The 22761-nt window shown below is 40.8% G+C and overlaps 1 protein-coding gene across 1 annotated transcript in view; it reads left to right on the forward strand.

The window, feature by feature from the left end:
• Window positions 1-4942: 4942 nt before the first annotated feature.
• LONRF2 (LON peptidase N-terminal domain and ring finger 2) overlaps window positions 4943-22761 on the forward strand; it is an 88326-nt gene continuing 70507 nt past the window's right edge. The window contains exon 1 of the mRNA XM_027842570.1: window positions 4943-5914. Coding sequence (XP_027698371.1) covers window positions 5140-5914 — 775 coding nt within the window. The 5' untranslated portion in view covers window positions 4943-5139. The remainder of the gene's footprint in view (window positions 5915-22761) is intronic.

Raw genomic sequence — 22761 nt, forward strand, 5'->3', positions numbered from 1 at the left:
AAGCATAGTATCTACTCTTTTTTTTTTGTTTCTTCTTTCTTGTGGTTTCTCCCATTGGTTCTAATCCTTCTTATTCTTTCTTTTTTTTTTTTTTTTAGGCAATTGGGGTTAAGTGACTTGCCCAGGGCCTCACAGCTCACAGCTAGTAAGTGTCAAGTGTTTGGTCTGACGCCAGATTTGAACTCATGTCCTCCTGACTTCAGGGCCAGTGCTCTATCCACTGCACCACCTAGCTGCCCCGGTTCTAATCCTTCTTTACAACATGACTAATGTGAAAATATGTTTAATATGAATGTATATGTAGAGCCTATATCAGATTGCATGCAGTCATGGGGAGAGGTGAGGGGAGAGAGGAGGAGAAAATTTAGAACTCAACATCTTATGGAAGTGAATGTTGAAAACTAAAAAAAATAAATAAAATTTTAAAAAGAGATATACAGCATAAATTGATAATATACTGATACTATCTAGGTGTCCTGGGGGTAATTTATAGCAGTACTATGGATACCAGAAATCTATTGTATCTTCCAGTCACAGAGAGACCTATTATCTCATGCACAAAATATAATACTTGGCCTAAAGTAGGCTGTTATTGATTAGTTTTGAGACTGTATATATGGATCTTGATTTCAGGACTAACAACAACCCTCTGACCTAAAGTCTGGCAAGTACTAAGTTGGATGCCACCAGCCAGAGGTGGTTCTGTCCAACTGTCAGTGTGTACTACCTGCCAAGGAAGACCAATGTGGATAAAAATGCCACGTCCTGTATGATCTGTGTGTCAGACTCCATGGTGAGCCCCATAAAGAGAGAAAAGGTAATCTGTGACATGAAAGGATAAGGGTTTCTCATGCAGAAAAATGTATTCTACAGTCTGGAACTTCATCTGATAGTGCGCTACTGATAAGATGAAGGAAATAAAACTGGATTGTAATGTATCCAGGCAGGGAAATCATACACCAAGAAACATTTCTCTCATAACACTTTGGAAACAATAACAAGGTAGAAGGCTTTTGATTACCTCTTAGGGATACCTTGTATAAGTTTCACACTTCTTACATAGGTTAACATCACTCATGACTTTCAGAATCTTTTCCATGCCATCATTTCCTGGTCACCTAAGTATGAAGCAGTCAAGAGGAGGAACTCCAAGGGAGCTCTGATGCTTCATCTCGGGAAAAACAACGTGCAATTGAGCAAGAGAGCTTCTCTCACGTGAATCAGCACAGAGTATCCTCAATGCCTATCTTTGTTGAATATTAGATTTAACTAGGGAACAATATCAGTTGAAGGATACTTATGAAAATGTATTTTATTACTCCCACGCATAAACCAATGATTGGACCAGGGGTGGACAGAGTAGACTCCATGCAATTAGCATACTCCAAAACTTTGAAAGGTTCTAATGTGTATTGCTTAATTATTATTAGCCTATTTGTTTTTATATGCAAACATACTTCAAGTGGTATCTGAAATCAGTTGTTCATCTTTGCTTTTTGGTAAACTTTATTTAAGCTATTAATTTGGTTAGTAAAATCTTTTCTTCATAGTGGTATAGCAAAATTACTCCATATGTAAATTACTGAAAATTCCAAGTTTATAGAATATGAATTGAAGTTTTATCACATTTCTTCAAGATTCAAAATATTGTACCATGCGCTGAACAGAAACATAGAACAAATCCCTGCTCAAAAAAAAAAATTTTTTTTTACCTTCGGAAGACAAGATCCAATTATAGAAAAAGAATGGGAACAAGTTTCCTGAATTCAAACCCCCTACTTCAGGATGCATATTGTATTGCAGGGCAAGGGAGAAGAGAATAGGATACCTAGTGGACTTGGAATCAGTTAACACCTGGACTTAAATTCTACTTCAGACACTTTTTAGCTATGTGACCCTGGGCACACAGTTCCCTCATTTGTTAAAATGAGGAGGTTGGACTCGATAGCTTCCTACGTTCTGTCCACTTCTCAATTTAAGATTCTATGATGCAAAAAATTTGATTCTTTCTCTCATCTAACATACAATAGTACTACTTCCTGCTTAAAATGAGGAAATTTCAGTACTTCTCACTTCTTCACAATATTTTGGTTCTCTCAAGATTTACTTCCTTTCTCCTCCAATCTATCCCTACCCTTGTTGCAAGTTGTATTTTTCACTTCTACCCTTTCTATTCTTTCCTACCAATCTAGCAGCTTCTAAACTTACTGTAGGACTCCACTTTGAGAGTCACTATCTTTGGATGTTTTTGTTTTCCCTATTTATTAAGGCAAAGCATACAAATCTTTTTCCGTAATACGGAATTTTACTGCTTATATTTCCTGTCTTGAAAGAAGACTACAGATTATAGTTGTCAATTGTTGCTGGTGCTGTGGGAATAGTCATTACCTTGGCTTTTCTCCTTTTAAATGAAAATTTGTGAGTGAAAGAAAAAATAGGAGTGTGTAACTTGTCTGCTCTGCTTGAAGGCCTTCATTCAAATCCCAGCTCTGATCTTAAAACGTGGGCAATCATTTAACCTGGTGGTGCTACAGGCAAATTTCTAAGGTAGGGGTTCTTAACTTCCATCAGAGAATGTTTTCTAAACTATTTTTAATAACAATATTTCAGCATTATTGATTTCTTTTGTAATTCCATGTATTTTATTTTTGCATTAAAAAGCATTGATTCTGAGACATTATAAATTGCAGAGATCGTGATGACTTACATTGGTAGAGGGAGCTTCTTCAACTGGGACCTCCCAGCTGAAATCACAGGTCTAGTCCTTACCTTGACAGTCTGTTCAGGTGTGTGCTGGTCTATGTTTAACAAGAGGCTCTCTGGAAAACACACACACACACACACACCCCTTCAAGTTTAATCTGCATTATTATTTCCTCCCTTTCTTAAGTCTAGACAGTCTACAAAATGAGTTCAAGCCTTGATTTGTCCATTTCTGATGTGTAATGCTCACCCTGAAAATTCAACAATCTCACAATCCAGTCAGAACTAGCTGGCTCTTCAGCACACCCCTTCACTTATTTTTATTTGTACATCGTTGTTCGCCTGTAGTCTCCTCCATGAAATTCGAGCTCCTGGAAAGCAGGCACTTTATTATTTTCCTTTTTTTGCTTAGTGTGTATACAGACATATACATGCATGTATATGCATATATAGAATTGTTATACGTGCATGTATAGCTAGGTATATCCGTGTATACATGTCTATTATATACATAGGTATATGTATTGCATATACACTCATCGATACAAACCTGCACGTGTACGTGTGAATACATATGTGTGTATATGCATGTGTATGTATGCATATACGTGTGGGTGTACACGATGGTTGAACCTGGGTTGCGGATGGTCCAGCTGTCCTGTAACTTCTGCCCATTGTTCTGACTTCCCCTCTAGCCAGAAGCCTTAACGACGAAAGGCGAAATGCAATTCGTGCCCTGAGCACCTTTCTCTCTTCTCCCTGACTTCGTGCTGCTGACCCGGTTTGCTTCGATTTGGGGGAGAAAAGTATTGAGCGCGCGCGTGCGTGTAAAGGAGATGAGAAAGCGTGTGTGTGTGTGTGTGTACACGTACACGCGCGCCGTGGGAAAGGTTGCACACCAAAAAGGTGTGCAGCCAACTTCCGCGAGGTGAGCGGCTGCGGCCAGGGCGAGCACCCCGCCACCTGCCGGGCTGTGGCCGGCCCCACGCGCGGAGGGGACTCGGGGGGCGCCCCGGCCCCGCCCTGCCCCACAGCCCGGGCCGGGCGGCCGCGGGGACCGGACCCGAGAGGGACGAGCCCGGGGAAGCAGCAGCCTGGGGACACCGTGGGTGTGGGGGTGTGGTGGGGGGTAGTGAAGCCCACGCTCCCCGATCCACGCATTGCTCAATTGACTCCTGCGGCGGCGGCGGCTGGGGGCCGCTGCCAGGGCCGCCGGCCGGGAGGAGAATGGAAAGGAGTTGGCGGAGACGCCGAGGGGGGGGAGGGTCGCCACAGTTACACAACTGACTCTGATTACATAAGCCGGTCGGGGAGGGGAGGAGGAGGGGGGGAAGAGTGGCGCGCGCCAATAACCGCCGCCGCCTTCGGTCTCACGTGGCTCCCGAGCTCCGTGCCAGAGCCTGTGGCGCGGGGGAGGGGGGGGTAGAGCTTGGTGGGAGTGGGTGGGAGGGTGTGTTTGGGGTTACCTGGCGCTTGGGAGGCGGGGCTCCCGGTCGGGAGAGGAGGAAGAGGAGTTAGAAAAGGGGGAACGCTCTAAGTGGGGGTAGAAAGCAAGCTTGGCATTGGCCCCAGCTTGACCCCTCGGGGAGAGCGGCGGGAGGCTGTGGGGACTCCTCCGGCATCCCCGCCTGGCTGGGGCAGCGACGCGCCTGCGTGTTGAGGGGACTGGGTGTGAGTGTGTGTGAGTGTGCTGCGCCCGCCGGCCCGCGCGTCAGTCGGTCCGCGCGCCCCCGCTCGCGCAGCGCGGCTTGCCCCGGCTTCGGGGTGGGGGAAGGGGGCTCCGCGCGCGCGAGGTGGGGGTGGGGTCTCCGGCGGCGGCTGGCGAGCGGGAGTCGGAGCGGCGGCAGAACGAGGGTGCGTGCGTGTCGGCGAGGGCGCTCGGCTCTGCTCTGCTCGCCCAGCCCAGCCCAGCCCAGCCCGCACACACCCCAGGCATTCCCGGGGCTTGGGGAGTGCGCCCGCCGCCCGAAGTTAGAGGGTCTCCGGGGAAGGGGGAGCTCTCTCACTCCCCGACCCAACCCTTCTCCATCTCTCCCCTGTCCCACTCTTCTGGGCCGGGTGGGCGATGCAGCCCCGCCGGGGAGCCCCGCCGCCCTCCCCGCTCTGATGGCCGGGCCCAGCCGCTGCGAGCGCCGCCGGCTGTCGTTGCCACAGCTCGGGGCGCCGCGCTGCCGCCGGGACCCCTAACTGGCGGCGGCGGCGGCGGCGGCGGCAGCAGCTCCTCTCCTCGCTGGTAGCCCCGCCGCCGCTGCTGCCGCCGCCCGGGAACGGGGGAGTGGAGCATCTTCCCGTCCTCCTCCCTCCCTCCATCCTCGTCCTCCCTCCTTGCTCCGCTCCTTCCTTTCTTTTCTCCCTCCCCCCACCCCATCCCCACCCTTCTCCGAGTCTTCCCAGTGCGCGCGGCTATGGCGTGAGGGGCGCCTCTGCCCCGCGGGGATGGGCACCAAGCCGGGCCGGACCGAGCCGGTCTCGCCGCCGCCGGGCCCGGCCTCCGGGGCCCCGTGTCCCGAGCTGCTGGCGGTGGCGGAAGAGGCCTTCCGCGGCGGCAACTACGAGCTGGCGGCCGAGATCTACGGCTCGCAGCTGGCCGAGCTGCCCCAGCCTGAGCGCAGCCTCTGCCTGCGGCGAGGGGACGCGCTGGCCCGGGCCGGCCGCGCCGCCGAGGCGCTGGACTCGTACAGCGTGGCCGCCCGCTTGGGCAGCCTGCGGCCGGAGGAGCTGAAGGAGCTCGTGGAGAGCTGCGCCCTGGCCATCCGCGAGGAGCTGCGCCTGCCCCCCTGGGAGCCAGCCCCCGCCGGCGGCGGCGAGTCCAGCGCCGGGGATGAGCCGGCTACGGCCGCCGGCCCACTCTCTGCCGCCGCCTCCGCCTCGTCCTCCAGCCTCGGCGCTGCCTGGGGCTTGTTCTGCTGCCCGCGGTGCCGGCTCCTGCTCTGCGACCCAGTGACCCTGCATTGCGGACACACTCTGTGCAAGCGCTGCACCGAGACGGACCCCGGGCTTCCCGCCGGCCCCTGCTGCCCAGCCGCCAAGTCCCCGCCCAGTCGAAGGGACAGCTGCCCCTCTCGAGTCAACGTGGTACTGGGCAACCTGCTCGAGAAATGTTTTCAGACAGAGAGCCGGGTGCGGAGGCTAGCCAGCCAGGCGGAGAGTTTGCGGCACCAACACGAGCTGGACGCAGCCTTGCACAAATACGACCAGGCTTTGGATCTGGGTAAGTGTGTGAGTGAGAAGAGTGTATGTATCAGTGTCTTTGTGAGTGTGTGAGAGAGAGAGTGAGCCAGAGCCCCTCCTTCTTTCCCACGCTACCTTCAGGCCACCGGGGTGGGACCCAAAGGTTACCCAGAGCGTCGTAAGAAGCAGGTGAAAAGATGAAAAAGCTCAGGGTTTGACCAAGATTTTCTTCCATTTAAAACAGGCTGCTGTAGACCTACCTTTGTTTAAAAAAAAAAAAAAAGGTGTAGTGTGTAACTTTTAGCAGCTAAGCTCTCCAGGGATAGATTCATTGTATAACGCTGGTGACATGAAACATGTCATCCCCACCTTCCCCTCCCCCCAATTTATCCCTGACGTAGGTGGATTTTTCAGGGTCTCTCCCTCCGCTTCTTTGGGCGGCTATATTTATTATAGCTAAGTCTTCCCTGGAGCTCTTGCTGAAGTATAACTTTTCCTCATGTATCAGCTGTTGCCTCAGGAGGGGGAGGGTATTGATGTGACCTACTTTTGTAATCACAGTGCTTTACGAGTCGTGCAGGAAATTGCAAATAACACACTGCCTTCTGCCCTAGACTTGCTGAATGTGACATACAGCCTTTCCGATAGCTAGGATTTTGTTTCCTTTGTCTTTTTGTTACACTGCCTTCTTTCCCCACAATCTCCTTGAATATTTTGAATAATTTCTGTATTACTAGGCTTGTTACTTAAAAAAAAAATTTTGAAGTGTCTTTAGAATTCGATAGATTGGGGGAGAGGTAAGAGAATAATACTTGAAGCCCCGTTCTCCACCCTCACCCCCCATTAGTGACAGGCACAAGCCTCCCATTCTGGAGTAACTGCTTTGAAGCATTGCCAAACTTCTACTATTTTATTTGATTTTTGAAAAGCCCCATCTACTGGCAATTGTGATAGGTCTAGAGATGTGAGCTTTCTTCTTGAAATGATCTCTTTAATGGCAAAGTTTAGAGTGTTGTTTTTGGTAGATGTATTTAAATGGAGAGTTAAGACTGAAACTTTCTTGAGTGCATTCTTCAAGTCAACATGCATTTATTGAACTTTTGTTTATTGCCAGACTCTGTTAGGTGCATTGGACAAAGATGAAGCAATTCCTGTCCTCAAGGAGCTTAAATTCTTTTGTGATATAACCTTAATGCAAATTTTTAACAATTTAAACACCATGGATTTTTATTTTTAGAAGGTGTATACTATTTAAAACAAGTGTAGCTTAGCTGACCTTTGAGTCTGAGAGACCTGGTTTCAGGTTCTGCTTCATTGTACTGTCTTCATTGACCTGGGCAAGTCACTTAACCTAAGTTGCAGCAGCAGGTGCTATTCTGCATTGGTAGAGGAATGCCAATGAAATCATAGATCTAGTAAAAAAAAAAATTACATTTACATTAAAATATTATTTGTCAAAGTTAATTAGTAAATCATCTCTAAATCAAGAGGTTATATGTGGATATTTTTGTTAACTCTATTAAAAGGATAACAATTATGACTAATTACAGAATTTCAGAGTTTGAAGAGACCTTAATGACCTTCTGGAATTAACAAGAAATACTCATTAAGTGTTTACTATGTGATAGCCGCTATGGTAGGTGCTGAGGATTCAAAGACTGTGAAAAATGAAAATGAAAACCAAGAAAAATGAAAGTTACAATTCTAAAAGATCTTAGGAGAGAAGGAGGCAGGAAAGGGAAGACTGTGTACATTCTCACACACAAGGTAATTTCAGGGCTGAAAGGAGGCACTAACAGTTGAGGGGATGAAAAAAGACCTCATTTAAGAAGTAGCTCTTGAACTGAGGTTTGAAAGAATCCGAGGTTTCTAAGAGGTGAAAGTGAGGAGGAGGCACATTTGACACCTGGGGTTGGCTGGTACAAAAGCAGAAAATCTGGACCTGGGATGCTCACCTGTCATGGGTGAGGAACAGCACATAGACCTGGTTGACTGGGCTGTAGAGTGAGGGAAGAGAGGACTGATAAGTCTGGAAAGAGACAGAAACCAGAGTATGAAGGACTTTGGATGCTAAACAGAGGACTTTTTAATCCTAGAAGCTGCAGGGAGTCACTGGAGCTTTTTGAGCAGGGGAGTGACGTGGTCAGACCTGTGTTTTAGGAATATTATTTTGGTAGTTGTGTGGAGGTTGGGTTAGAGAGGAGAGAGACTTGAAGCAGGGAGACAAATTAGGAAGGTATTGAAATAGAGAAATGATAATGGCCTGAAATTAGTCATGGCCATGAGATTGAAGAGAAGAAGAAGATATTATGGAGATAGAATTGATGAGAATTGGCAACTGATGGGGTATGGGTGTGAGAGGGAGAAGTGAAGAATCAAGGATGATTTGCCACAAAGTCCTGCATGTTCACTTGAACACTTTTAGTGGTAGCCTATGACCTCCTCCAGTCAGAACTTTCCACTTTGGGATTGGTCCAGTGCTTAGGAAATCTTTCATTACGTGAAGCCAAGGTCTACCACTCAGTAGCTTCTATTCATTGCTCCCCATTTTGTCCAGCACTTGACAGTTCATTAGATGCCCAAATAAAAATATTTTGGTTTCACTCCCACCTAAAGCCCTTCTCTTCAGGCTAAACATTTTCTCTTTCTTTAATTTAATTTCCTATAGATAGCATGGTTTTGGACAGCTAGGTGGCACAATGGATGTTATGCCAGACCTGGAGTCAGGAAGGCCTGAATTCAAATGTGGCCTCAGATTTGTGTGACCCTAGGCAAGTCACTTCACCCTGTTTGCCTCAGTTTCCTCATCAGTAAAATGAGCTGGAGAAGGGAGTAGCAAGTTCTCTAGTATCTTTGCCAGGAAAACCCCAAATGGGATCACAGAGAGTTGGACATGACTGAAATGACTGAACAACAAAAAGCATGGTTTTGAGGATCCTCATCATCCTTCAGATCATCCTTCAGGTCACTGTTCTCCTGAAGGTCTCCGCTTTATCAAATAACTTGTTAAAACAAAGTATTTAGAAATGACCACAATACTTCAGATCCATTTTCAGTAGAGGACTGACTACTGTACTATCACAATACTCTCCTATACTAGATAATGTACTTCCTTAATGCAGCTGAGTCCTGCTGGTGACTTGTATTGCATTTACAATCCTCTACGTTTTCTAAATCTTTTCACAGGAGACATCACATTTTTTACATAACCTTTTTTTCAGTGTATTCTACAGCAAAATCACATACTTATCTTTTAAAAATTTGATTATACTTATGGCATGTAGAAATTTTTTTAAAGCAAAAATTAGTGGTTATTTCACCTGGGCCACAAAGAGAAACTTAAACTATCAGGAGATATGGTGAGTTCTGCGTACAGGTTCTGTTGGAAAAGAAAAGTGAGCTTTCTTCTACTCTCTCCCACCAACCCCTTTCCTATTTTCAAAAGATCTCCCAATTTAGTTTAAATTAGTCAAAAAAAAGAAAGTCATCTTTCTGCATTTGGAAAGAAATTACTACTATTTGTGTAAGGGCTCAATGATCACTTCAGTAGTGTCTGAATTCATGAGTTTAAATGACTTTGCCTAATGTGACTTTATTTAAAATATCATTAAGCCAACTTTTCTTAGCCATTTGAAGGTCATTATTGTGGAAGGATGACTGTTAAGTATCTATCCCTGCTCTATCTAACTCTAAAAGAAGACCTATTACATTCTGGCCCCAACCACTTCCTACACAAAACATGTGCAACCAAATAGACTGTCTTTAGACGGTCTATTTAGTTTAGATGTTTCCTACCTTCTTGTTTTTGCTTGTATCATTCTTCCCCCACCCCTCCAATTGGGTTGCCCTATCTTCTCCTCTCTCCACTTGTTAAAACTCTTTATTTGTTGTTCAAATGGTAACTCAGATCCTACCTCCTCCACAACACCTTTCCTGATTATCTAGTCAAAATGGTCTTTTCTTCTGCATTCCTCAAGTATTGTCTGTGACTCATTTGGCATTTATATAAAATATACTTTTTTGTATTGTAGTTATTTTGTCATCTGTACATGTCTTATCTTCCCAACTAGGCTGTGAACTTCCAGAGGACAGGACTGTGACTTTGTGTGACCTTATTTTCACCCACAGCAGTTAGGGCAGCATCTTGCACATATAAAGTGATCAGTTAATATTTGATTATTAAAATGTCGAGTGTCACCCCTAAAAAGAGAGTGATATAGTACAAAGAGTTCTGGATTTGGAATCAGAAGTTCTTGGTTCTGATTATGACAGTGGAACACTGAGCAAGTTATTGAACCTTTCTTGAGCCTTAGCTTCCTCTGTAGTAATAATAACATAGCTGCATTTATATAATGTTTTAAAGGTTATGGAGTACTTTATATACATTCTCATTTGATCCTCACAAGAATCCTATGAGGTAGATAGTATTATCCCCATTTCATAGATGAGGAAACTGAATCTTATTTGAATCCAGGTCTTCTGACTCCAAATCCAGCATTAAAAAACAAAAAAAAACCCCTCAAAATTAGAGAGAACTTTAAGGTTTGCACAGTGCTCTCCTTTGTAAGAGGAGAATTAGTTGGACTAGATAATTGCTGAGGTCCCTTCCATCTTTAAATCTTTTTTGTTTACCATGTCATTAGTTGTAGAGACTTGGGAGAGATTATGGAAAAGCAGCTAAATTCACAGTTTCTACTCCCAGGGAGCTTATAGTCTTGTTGCTGAAATGATTATGGAAGCTCAGCCAAGAATTTGGGAAGGTGACATGAAGGAGTCAGAACCTGAACTTGAGTTTTGAAGACTAGGTTGATTTGGATATATAAGATATGTTGTGGTGAACTTTTCAGGGCAGTGATAGGAACAGTGAGAAGAGATTCAGAAAAGACTGAAGCATATTCAGAGGTAAGTATTAGGAAAGTGGCTGGGCCACATTCTCTCTTGCTAAGTAATAAGGAAACTTGGGTGGGTAAGGGGCAGGCCAAATTATAAAGGATCTGAATGACTATTTTAAACTTGACCTATTAGGGATAAGAACCCGTTAAGGTTTTTGAGTAGGGTAATGAATGATATGATGAAGATGGTGTTTTAGGAAGATAAATCTGATGGCAAAATGCAGGCTGGATAGGGGACAGACAGACTAGTTAGGAAGGTTTTGTAGTATGTGTAAAGTGATGAGCTCTTGAATCTGTTGTAGGAGTAGGAATAAGAGTAGAAAAAGTAAAAATAAATTTTGAAGGAAAAAATCAACAGGATTTAGCAATTGACTAGATAGAGGAGTTTGAAGGATAGGGATAAATCACGGATAACAAGTTTTTGAGTTTGTGGTTGTAATACTAACTCCAAATAGAAAAATCCAATATACATTTGGGAGATAGGAGGCTAGAGCTTGAGTCAACAGATCTACCAAGTTCAAGTGTCTTTGCTAGGCTAGGTGATGGGAATGCCAAGATGGAAAAAATACAGAAGTGCCTGACCTCAAGGAGATGAAGATATTCAGAAGTCATCCACACTGAACTAATATAGTGAGGAGAAAGGAATGAGAAAAGAGAGCTAGCCTATCAAAAGGTACAGAAACAGTTCACTGTTCTCTGTTCCCATTGTTGTCACTCTAGTACAGACCTTACTGCCCTCTTGGACTATTGAAATAGCTTTCTAACATGTCTTTGGTGAATATTGTTTCTCTTACCCTTTCAATCTATTTTCCTTTATGTGATGAACTAACCTTTCTTATAGATGTATCTAATTCATGTAATTCCTGTGCCTCAAACCTGTAGGGTTCCCTGTTGCCTACTGAAGAAAGTTCTGATCTCTTATTTGGCATTCAAACCCTCTGCAGTGGTGCTACAGTATCTTTCTAACCTTATGTAATACTTTCCCTTCATGTATCCTGTGTGCTCTAACCAAACAGTACCACTTACTATCTACTGCATAGGTTCAGTGATTCCAGGTCCAATTAACCCCTCCCCCACTTCCCCACCAGTAAGCCTCAGCTCTTGGCTGCCTAGTGTTCCCTACTAGTATCTTATTGCTTGTAACCCTCTTTAAGAACTGGTTTCCCACCAGACTACCTTGCATGTGGGAAATAACACAGACCTTTACTTGCCTTGCTATGTTTCCTTATAAAAGGCATACAGTCTTTCCTTGAAATGTTTTTAAGTTTTCTACAAAGTGCTACAGAAAAAAGAAGGGGGCCAGTAATCAAAAAGAAATTTAAAAGTAACAAAGGTCTTATTAGTTCTGGTCCTGCCTGTAAACTACAGAGAACTTAAGCCTCACTCATTCTTAATTTTGTCTTTTTTATTGACTGATCCTCTTCTGCCAGGTCTTGTCCACAATGTTTGCTAGCCTCCTTCTGTATAACCTGAATGTTAAAACAGTTCTAGCTTTATAGGGAGTTGGTTGGCTTGGCAAGGTTGTATTTTAGCCCCTTACAATCCCCTTTTATGGCTCTTAGCTATAGGTTTAGAGTGCTCCCTTCTCCTACACCCTTTATTTTTCTAAGATCAATTTATACTTAAAGTCTTTTTCATTTTAGGCTACTCTGGCCATTGGTATGGGGAAGTAATGCTGACCTCTGGCTCTTTGAACAAGCAAGATCCTTCTCTCTTTTGGCCCCTCTAATTCATTCTCCACATGGCTAGCAAAATCATTTTCCTAAGGCACAGGCTTGACCATGTTATTCTCCTGCTCAAGACCTTCTAGTGGCCACCCATTGCCTTTGATAAAATACAAACTCCCCAGCCTCTTATTTAAGCCCCATTTCAGTCTAACTCTGGCCTACCTTTCTAGCCTCATTTCATATTACTCCCCATCATAAATTTCACATTCTTGCCAAAATGAGCTATGAGATAAACCCTATGTTTCAGTAATCCATTTGGCAAGACCTGTAATGTTTCCCCTTTTCAACTCAATTCAGGAGTTTTTGAGCAGGTGAGTGACATCCTGCCTTAGGGAACATTGTGGTAGCTGTGTAGGAGCTGGATTGGAGAAAAGAGAGACCAGATGCAGGGAGATCAATTAAACTATTGCAGTAGTCCAAGTGAGGTGTTATGAGGGCTGCAAAGGATCATTGTTGAGTTGTGTCTTATGTTTCCTCTTCCAAGGAAGTTCAATTCAATTCAATAGTTCAATAAATTAAGTTCCTTCTATAGGCACTGTGCTAAGTGCTGGGGATACAAAAAGAGGCAAAAGACAATCCCTGCTGTTGAAGAGCTTACAGTCTAATGAGGGAGTCAACATGCAAACCAGTACATACAAAGCGAGCTTTATGCAGGATAAATAGGAAATCATTTAAAAAGGAAAATCACTCAAATTAAGTAGGGTCTGGGAAGGCATTTAAAGGAAACCAGGGAGTCAGTAGCTGGAGCAGAGGAGGGAGAGTATTCCAGGCATGGGGAATAGCCAGAGAAAATGCCCAGAATAGAGAGAGAGAGATTGTGTCTTGTTCATGGAACAGGCAGGAGTCTGTTATCACTGGATTGAATATTATGTGTTGGGGAGTAAGGTGTAAGAAGACTGGAGAGGTCGGAGAGGGCTAGGTTATATAGGGCTTTGAATGTGAAACAGAACACTTTGTATTTGTTCCTGTAAGGCAATAGAAAACCATTGGAGTTTACTGGGTGGGGAGGTGACAAGATCAGACCTGTGTTTTAGGAAAATCACTTTGGTGCCTTGAATGGAGGATGGATTGGAGTGGGGATTGAGCAGGCAAACCCACCAACAAGCTATTGCAGTTATTCATGTGTGAGGTGATGAGGGCCTGTACCAGGGTGGTGACAGTGTTAGATGAAAGAAGGAGTTATATTGGAGAAATGTTGCAAAAGTGAAATCAATAGGCCTTGGCAACAACTTGGATATGGAGGAATTCAACTCCTAGGTTGGTAGCCTGAGGCATTAGGAGAATGATGGGAAGGAGGCAGTTTAGGGGGAAAGATAATGAGTTCTGTTTTGGACATGAAATGAGTTTGTTTTGAGTTTAAGATGTCTTTGAGACAGCCAGTTTGAGATATCTGAAAGGTAGTTAGAGATATGAGATTGAAGCTCAGCAGAGCGATTGGGGTAGGATACATAGATTTGAGATCATAAAGATGATGATTAAATACATGAGAGCTGATGAGATCACCAAGTGGAATAGTATAGAGGGAGAAGAGAAGAGGACCCAGGACAGAACGCTAGAAACACCTACTATTAGAGGGTGTGAGATCGAGAATCTAGCAAAGGGGACAGAGGTGTGGTCTGATAGGTAGGAAGAGAACCAGGAGTAAGTGGTGTCCCAAAAACCTTTGTAAAAGTCATAATCTGGTTTTTGAAGATTACCGTATTTCTCAATTGTAGATTAATGACTGATATCTTCACTAAGCAAGGTAGATATCCTACATCTAAAAACAGAACAGTTTATAATTTTGGTTTTTAATATCTTTCCCTTCACTGTTTTCTTACCTAAGCATCTAAAAGAGCTTTTGTGTTAAGCTTAATTCATAATAACAAAGTAATTTTTTAAAATACACATGATTACTGAGCATTACTTTAAGAAATGTAAAAAGAGAATGTTAAGGGGAAGAAAGTGATAATCAGTGTCAAAGGCTGCAGAGAGGTCAAAGAGAAGGAGGATTGAGAAAAGATCATTGGATTTTGCAACTAAGAGATCACTAGTAACTTTGGAGGAGCAGTTTCAGTGGGTGGGGGCATATTCTGTAGTTTCTATTAACTCCTTTGCAAGGAGTTAAACTACAAAGGACAGAAGAGAAATGGAGTGATAGAGTTAGAAGGATCAAGTGAGGGTTTTTTCAGGATAGGGGAAATATGGGCATATTGTAGGCAGTAGGAAACGAGCCAGTAGTGAGAAAGAGATTGAAAATAAGTGAAAGAGTGGGGATGACAGAGGAGGCAGTATGTTGGAAGAGATACAATGGAATGGGATTGTTTGAACAAGAAGAGGGATCAGCCTCAGTAAGGAGTAAGGCCATCTCATCATGTGAAACAGATGAAGGAGGTGAAAGTAAGCAAGAGGCACGTTAGTGATAGAAGATGAGGAAGAGGGAGTTGACGATGAATGACTTAAATTTTTTACATAAAATTTGAGGCAAGATTTTTCAGCTGAGAGAGTGGGAGAGGGGGAAAGTCTGGGGAGGTTTGAGATTCAGAGATTATGTGAACTTCCACCTTTCTACCTCTAGAAGCCCAGGGTCACAATTAGAAAAATACCTAAATATGCAGTGTCTTACTTAGAACCTTTCCCTTTCCTGACTCCCATGAATATAAAACTATAATATCATATTTATTTTTTTACACTTACTCAGTTTGGTTGCTTTTTTTCTCAAATTTTCCAATTTATTTCCATATGCCACTTGAGAGAAGAAATTATCTATTCCTTTTAAGGAATAGATGTAAATGTATCCCCATTAAAATGCAATCTCCTTGAGGGTAAAGGGTGTTTTTAGTTTCAGCTCTAGAATCTAAATCTAGCACTGTATCTTGCATATAAGATAGACAACCTTAATAAATAAATCTGTGATGAATGATTAGGACATGCTATTTGATTAGAATAGATTTGTTGTAGACCATCTTTTCCATTCCCCTGTCACCAGATTGCTAGCATCTCCTTCTACCAGATTACAGTGTAGTTTATATGTAAGAAAACTTTATGTAGGACATTATGAATTACCGTCATATCTTATAAGGCTTTGATGTTTACTCAATACTTTATCTGCATTATCTCATTTGATTTATAGAAAAATATTATTGTCACCAGGGGATTGAGATTCAGAAATATCAAGTGACCTGCCCAGGATCACACAGATGTTGGGCAGTCTTAACTCTGGCCAAACAGGGTTTGAACCCAGACCATCCTAGTCCAGTCTACATTTCAATGCGTGAAGCTGACATACAAATATCCTTCCTAGCCCAGACCTTTTCACCACCACGCCCAAGTAATTTGTCCTATACTGTGTTCAAAATGAAGTTCATTGTGGTAAAATATTCTTACAGAAAAACAGTAAAAAAATTCTTTTTCCGATTACTTTCCTCAGAAATAATTCACATTTGTATAGTGTTTTGTGCTTGTCAGAGGATTTTCGTATCCATTATTTTGACACATAATTCCATAAGATAATAGGTAAGGTAAATATCTCTCAGGTTTTATAGCTGAGACAACAGATATGCAGATTAAGTAACTACCACAGGTTCAATGATAACAGAGCTAGGTTTTCTGTTATAGATGGTGTTCTTCCCATTGTATTACTTGGCTTCAGAATTCCTTGGCTTTTCTCAGATTTTCCAATTTATGCCCATAGTCCACTTAAAGAAGAGAATTGCCTCTGTTAGAGAGTGAGGAAGAAGAAAAGCAAGACTCTTTTAGGTAACTGGCTTCTAATGTTAGGGTTTTAAGAAAACAAAGCTTAAATTAAGTGATGCTGAGAAATGGTACTGTCTTTTCCAATCCTGATTTGTTCATCTTTGTATATTCATTTAAAAAATGGAACTTACCCATAACAGAGGCATACTGTAGGAGTTGATTATTACTTATTTCCATGTTATAGAATTGACAAACAGTTCTTTAGTTATATACAGAAATTAAGAAGGGGCATTTTATATAATGCCATAAAGAAATATATTGTACTTTATGTAGGTGCCAGGACTTCAGGTTGTTGAGAGTCTTTATTTCATTGGAAAAAGAATGGACACCTTTTTTTAAGTGCTTAAAAAAAGTGAGGATAAACCTTCTTGAACAAAATGTGAAAAATTATTTTACCATTTTGCTTTGGTGGGGGGAGGGGATGACCCTTTTATATATATATGTAAACATCAGATTGTGTATAACTCAGAATGAGTATAAATCATAACAAACAACATACTTAAATTAACTCAGATAGGAGTTATGTTTTCCAATTAGTTTTGCATTAGCAATAATATTCATACAATAATTAAATACCTACTATATAGGGTGTCCCAAAAATCTTAGTGCAGTTTAAAGATTTAATAACTTAAAACTGCACTGACTTGGGTTATTCTATATGAAGAGCACTCTTATAGGCTTGTAGGGGGAGATACAAAGATAATTAAGACATGCCCCCATAGTGCTTACAATGGAGCAGTGAGCATGTTGCATACACAGATATATAATACTATTTAATAAATGTCTATTAACCAATATAGAAGATTAATATTGTATTTAATATTATTAAGGTAACAAAAAAGGCACAATGTGCTATGTGAAGCCACAGGAAGAAAAGATCATTTTCACCTGGGTGAATCAGGGAATACTTCTTGAAGAAGGTGCTATTTGAGCTAAGACTAGAAGGATTTCTTAAGGTAGAGATGGATAGGAAACAAGGTGAGCAAAGACACAGAGTAAGCATGGAATATATATGAGGGACAAAAGGTTTGCTGTAGTGTTGCACGGAATCATGTGATGTGGTTGGGATGCATGTGTTTGTGGAGGTCCTTGACTTTATTCATTTGGCTGTAGGGAGACATTTGAAGGTTTGAGTAGGGGAAGGACAACAGATTTGGGAATAAGGGATGTTACTCTGGTAGTGGTATGGAAGATGATACTGGAGTCAAGAAGATAGGTTAGGAGGTTGCTCTAGGGGTCCAGGTGTATAGTAACGAAGGTACTTATGTACTAGGATGATGAAAGGAGAGAATGGGTTCAAAGTATAATGTGGAGCAAATGCACAAGATTTGATAACTAACTGGTTGTGGGAGGTGAGGGAAAGGGAAGAATCAGAGGTACCGATGAGGTTTTAAGCATGGGTGATTATAGATGATGCCATTGATAGAAATTGGGAGGTTTTGGAAGAAAGGTGATAGGTACTGTCTTGAATAATAGGTAAAGTAGGAAGTTTAGATAAAAACAGAATCTTTAGCAGTAGAAATTACTAAAATGGACTCTTTTTCCAAATAGATATAAATTTAGTACATGATTTAGGAAGTATGCTTTCTTTTAGTAATTTGAAAATATGTATTATTAGTAAAGCTAAGACTATTGAAACAGTATAAGCCATGGTTTTCTGCTGTATAATTTAGACCTAAGTTCTTTCTTCTTGTACTTTAAAAGTTATTAATTTAATTTAGTTTTAAGGATTTTTGATACTTAAGGCATATCTAAAATAATTTTGATGCATTAGTATCTTTAAATTTCTTAAAGAAAAGCCCTTGGTTAAAGAATATAGTAATCACATATGTTTAAAAAAAAATAGTTTGTTAGGAATCAAGCTTAACACAAAAACTACTATCATGCCTAGGATAAAAAAAAAACACAGTAAGGGACAGATATTAAAAACCAAAATTATAAACTGTTTTCTTCTTCTGTTTTTGATTGGCATATGGATATCAGTCATTAATCTACAGTTGAGAAATACTGTAGTCTTCAAAAACCAAATTAGGACTTTTGTAAAGTGCTTCTTTTACAAAGAAGGCCAGACAGATACCCATAATGTTAAAAATTCCTGAGCACAGATTCTGAGAGCAATAGATTTTCTCTCTAGAAAAATAGAAAAAAAAATTCTTATTCCAGAAAATGCCAGAATAATAGTTTAACTGTTTGAGGCTAATCTTATTCTGAGAATATAATTTTAAATTATTTCTCAGTTTAATTTTTTTTTGCAAAGCATCTTTCCACTTATTGCAACCAAAATCTAATGGGGCTTAAGTCTATACTACTTATGTCTTACATTCACATTTAGAAGCTTTGTAAACCCCTTTGTCATGTGTCTTAATGACTATTTTCTAGGTAGATGGTAGGAATTGCTATGTAATATTCTCCCATCGTTTTCTTAGTTTTTCAAGTTACGGACCTTGTATAATTTCCCCCAAACACTCTGAGGGAAAAGCATATTGTTCAGTTTGAAGACTTTAAAATGGTATATACTTTTTTTGTCCTCATATAATGGTCCAGCAAAGGATTGTGCTCATACATGAGATGTTTTATTTCTTGGGTCCAATATTATTTTAAATACTAGTGTTATTTTTAGTTTAGCTGTAGGTAAATTCTGGGACCATTTAAAAACTCTTTTATTCTTTTATGACTAGCATTCATCCTCCACACCTATGCTAATATTAAAAAAAAAAAAAAAGCAACTATATGACCTTACTCTGGCAGCGTTTTTGTAGCTTATCTTGTCTGAATTAAATAATTGGTCCTTTTTAGTGAATCTTTCCACAATCTTTATATTCTTTGATATTTGATCTCACTTTACAGTTTTTGTTTACAAGATTTCAGAGCAACATTTCCTTCCAGGTACAGTTTTGATAGTTACCTTTAGGTCAGTGGCTCTTAACCTGGTGTGTGGGGACTCTGGACTATATAAAGTTTCAGGATGACCATGAACTTGGATGCAAAAAAATTTTGCTTTTTTAGTTTTACTAACGTCTACTTGAAATTTAGCAATTCTTTTAATTGTTGAGTGTAGACAACAAACTCTGGTAGTAGTAGCAGTACCTGTGACTTTCACCAGTAGAAATCAGATATTTTTATATCACATTCCAGTTGTTATAGAATACTCAGTATTGTTTATGCTTATTACTACTTCAAAAATTATCATAGTTATTAGACGTGCTGCTAGATTATATATGATTACTCTTTCTATCTATGGATTACATTTTAATAGAATTGCTTTTCTTTGTGATCCTCTGTTTTTTGTGCACTTAACATTCTGAGAAGGGGTCAGTTGTCAACAGACTGCTAAATTGGGTCTTTGTCACTCATAAAGGTCAATAATTCCTGCTCTAGGTGAATAGTGGTGAATGAACAATAGCTTTGAAGTTTAAATGGCTAGTACAATCCAGTTTCAATTCATCAACAACATAGATTAACTTGCTTTTATATTCAGTTACGCTTTTTCTATAAAAACAGAAGTTCTTAGATCTGCTGAAGAGATGCAATTACTAGTTCCAACCTAACATCATTTAAAAGGATGACACTATTTTAGAGCAATCATTAAAGAAGCAGTACAGATACCTAGGGATATTACCCTTAGTATCAAATTGGCTCATTCTTACTAATTTGAGGCTGTTACTACTGCTTGGTAAAACCTTCTCTCTAACTCAGCCTGAATTTTCCCTTAACACCAAAAACTGTTTGGGGGTATGTACACAGTTCTGACTTTGGAATTAAGGGCTACAAAGCAGCTTGGTGTCTAAAGCCTTTGTTAGGTAGCTTATATTTATTTCGCTTTGCTTTTCTCTGGTTAGAGAAGCTGTCTTTTTGCAGTTTATTACAGCAATGTTGTTAGTTGGCTCTAGTATTCTCAGGTGCCTCTTACTTGAGGGCTACCTTTGTATAAAACCCCTATGATAGTCATTTTCAGATCAAAGTCTTCTTGGTAGCCAGTATGTCACTTTGGCTAGTGGAAAAGACACTAATGGAAGCAGACCTGGGGAATAATCTTAACTCTGAAATTAATTGTGTGACCTTTAGGAAGTCATACCATCTTTCTAGTGACCTCACATGAAAGAGTAGCAGGATTAAATGAGATGACCTCTCATTTAAAGACCTTTGAGGTCTTTTCTTCCATCAAATAGCTAGACATTAGCATACACTTGGTTTCTTTACGGACAGCTAGAGATCTGTAGTTTTGTTGCTTCTGTTAGGGACTACTTAAAACAATCAAACCTCTTTTTATACTATACAATTTAAAGACTTATTAAGGAGTATGTATTTAGAACAGAAATAGAAAGTTTTTTCCTTATGATTATGATTGCCATCTACTTCATGTGTGCCTGACAGGTGTATCTCTTGTATAGGAAATCCCATCTTTTCACTGAGACAATTTTACCAGCTTTGTCAGCAAGAATCGTTGTCTGATCTTGGGGAAGGACAAAATATTTTTCCATCTAGAACAGAGATTGTTAACCTTTCTTGTGTCATGGCCCTCCTTTGTCAGTTTGAAAAAAGCTATAGACCCTTTCTCAGAATAATACTTTTAAAGGAATTAAAAAATACATAAGATTACAAAGGACACCAATTATATTGAAATATAGTTATCAAAATATTTTAAAGAAAACAAGTTCTTGGACCCCAGGTTAGGAACCATTCATCTCGATATGTATTCCCTAACTCTTCATGTCTGTAAAACACTTTCTGTTATTGGATTTATTGTATATATACCAAATATAATATGTCTAAATCAACTTTAAAAACATAAATGGAATCAAAGCTAATTTTATTGAGGACCTGGTAAGTAGTATTGCATGATATGAAAGTAGAGGCAGCCTAATAGAGTGAGAAGAAAGCTGGCCTGGGAGTCAGGAACATCTGGGTTTAAATCTGACCTGTAATAAATCCTGGCCATGTGACCCTGGGCAGTCACTTAACCTCTCAGTGCTCCTATAGGCAGTTCTCTAAGCTTAGGCTATAAGTTGAAGAGATGGTACTGTAAGGGGGAAGTTCATCCCTGGGAGTGTCTTACTTTTTTGCCTTCCCTTCCCTCACTCTCTTCCTTCCTTCCTTCCTTTCCTTTCTTCCTTCCTTCTTTCCTTCCTTCATTTCACTGGTGAAGGAAGCTAGCAGTAAGGAATTTCCTCTACCAATGCTTATCAGCACCTTCAGAGTCATGGTTCATTATTCAATTGTCTTTTATAATATCCATGTGTTTGTGTATGTATATGTACATATATGTAAACGTGTGTGTGTGTATGTGTAATATAAATCTGGTTTTATATCTGAATTTCTAGGTTTGTGAACTTCATTTTTATATTTTTTTGGAAAGACTCATAAAAGTTCCTTGTATTGCCATAGCTCATTCACTGTACAGGTCATTCCTGACTTAGAAACACTGACTCAAAGAGCTGTTGTCCCTCCCTTTCCCTGCCAGAGCCTGCACTGCCATGGTAGCTGCCATGAAAACAAACAAACAAAACAAAACTTGGAACTTTTAGATAGTCTGTTTCGAAAATGGAGAAAGAGAAGAAACTGAAAGGCAGACAGCTTAGTGAAGCCAAATCCAGAGCAAAATGCTATGCAGGACCAACCTGCTTGTATAATTTCTTGATCCACTCTGTTGCTTGAATTTATTCTCTTTAAATACTGCTTGTGATTCCACCAATTAAAAATTAATTTGTTTTTATGAGCCTCTTTAAAAGATAAAAATACTTGGGAAATTTGTCTGGACTTTTATTTTTTTTTAATACATTATTTTAAATTCAGGTAACTTTCCTTCCAACACCTAGCTGAGATAAATTGCTATGGAAATTATAGCCTTCATTTGCAACATAAGCAGAGGGAAATAAATGTGGAATATCTGGAGAACTTTGGGTGTGAGAACAGGTCTATGTCTGGTAGTGATGGTGGTGGTAGGGATTTGTGTTTAGGATTGTGTTTATTAAGTCAGCCTGGGACTACTGAGAGTCTGGCAAAAGAGGAATTAGGAGGTAAGAGAAAAGGTACAGAAAGCATACAATCAAAGTTTGTCTTTAACATCCCCCTGTCTCAGAATTTTGTCTTGAACAGACCTTGTGCTCTCTCACCCAAGAAAAGGGCAGGTAATTGTCTTCTTTTGGGTATTCCTATTCCTTGCTAACATTATGTCAACCAAATTATAGTTTGTCCTTTTTTTTCTTGTTGTGAACCAACCTGGAAACCTAAGCACCCTTTATAACATTTATGGGAAAAGATTACAAGCTCCAAAAAAATTACCAACTTCTACAATGTGACTTATTCCTAAATTAGGGGATGCCTGAATTAAGATTCATAATGAAAAGGATGATTCCAGAGAAAAGATTCTTGTTGAAAACTGACTCAAAATATGAGGTTGGCTAAAATGTTAAGATGGGATACAGTCAGTGTACATTACTGTTAAAGGACTCAAAACAGGCTAAATAGATATTTCTGATAAATGGCATTTATTCCAAGAATACTTCTTTTTACTTTCTGTCACTTGTTATCTC

Source organism: Vombatus ursinus, unplaced genomic scaffold (assembly GCF_900497805.2).
Source record: "Vombatus ursinus unplaced genomic scaffold, bare-nosed wombat genome assembly UNPS02014877.1, whole genome shotgun sequence".
Taxonomy (NCBI): Eukaryota; Metazoa; Chordata; class Mammalia; order Diprotodontia; family Vombatidae; genus Vombatus; species Vombatus ursinus.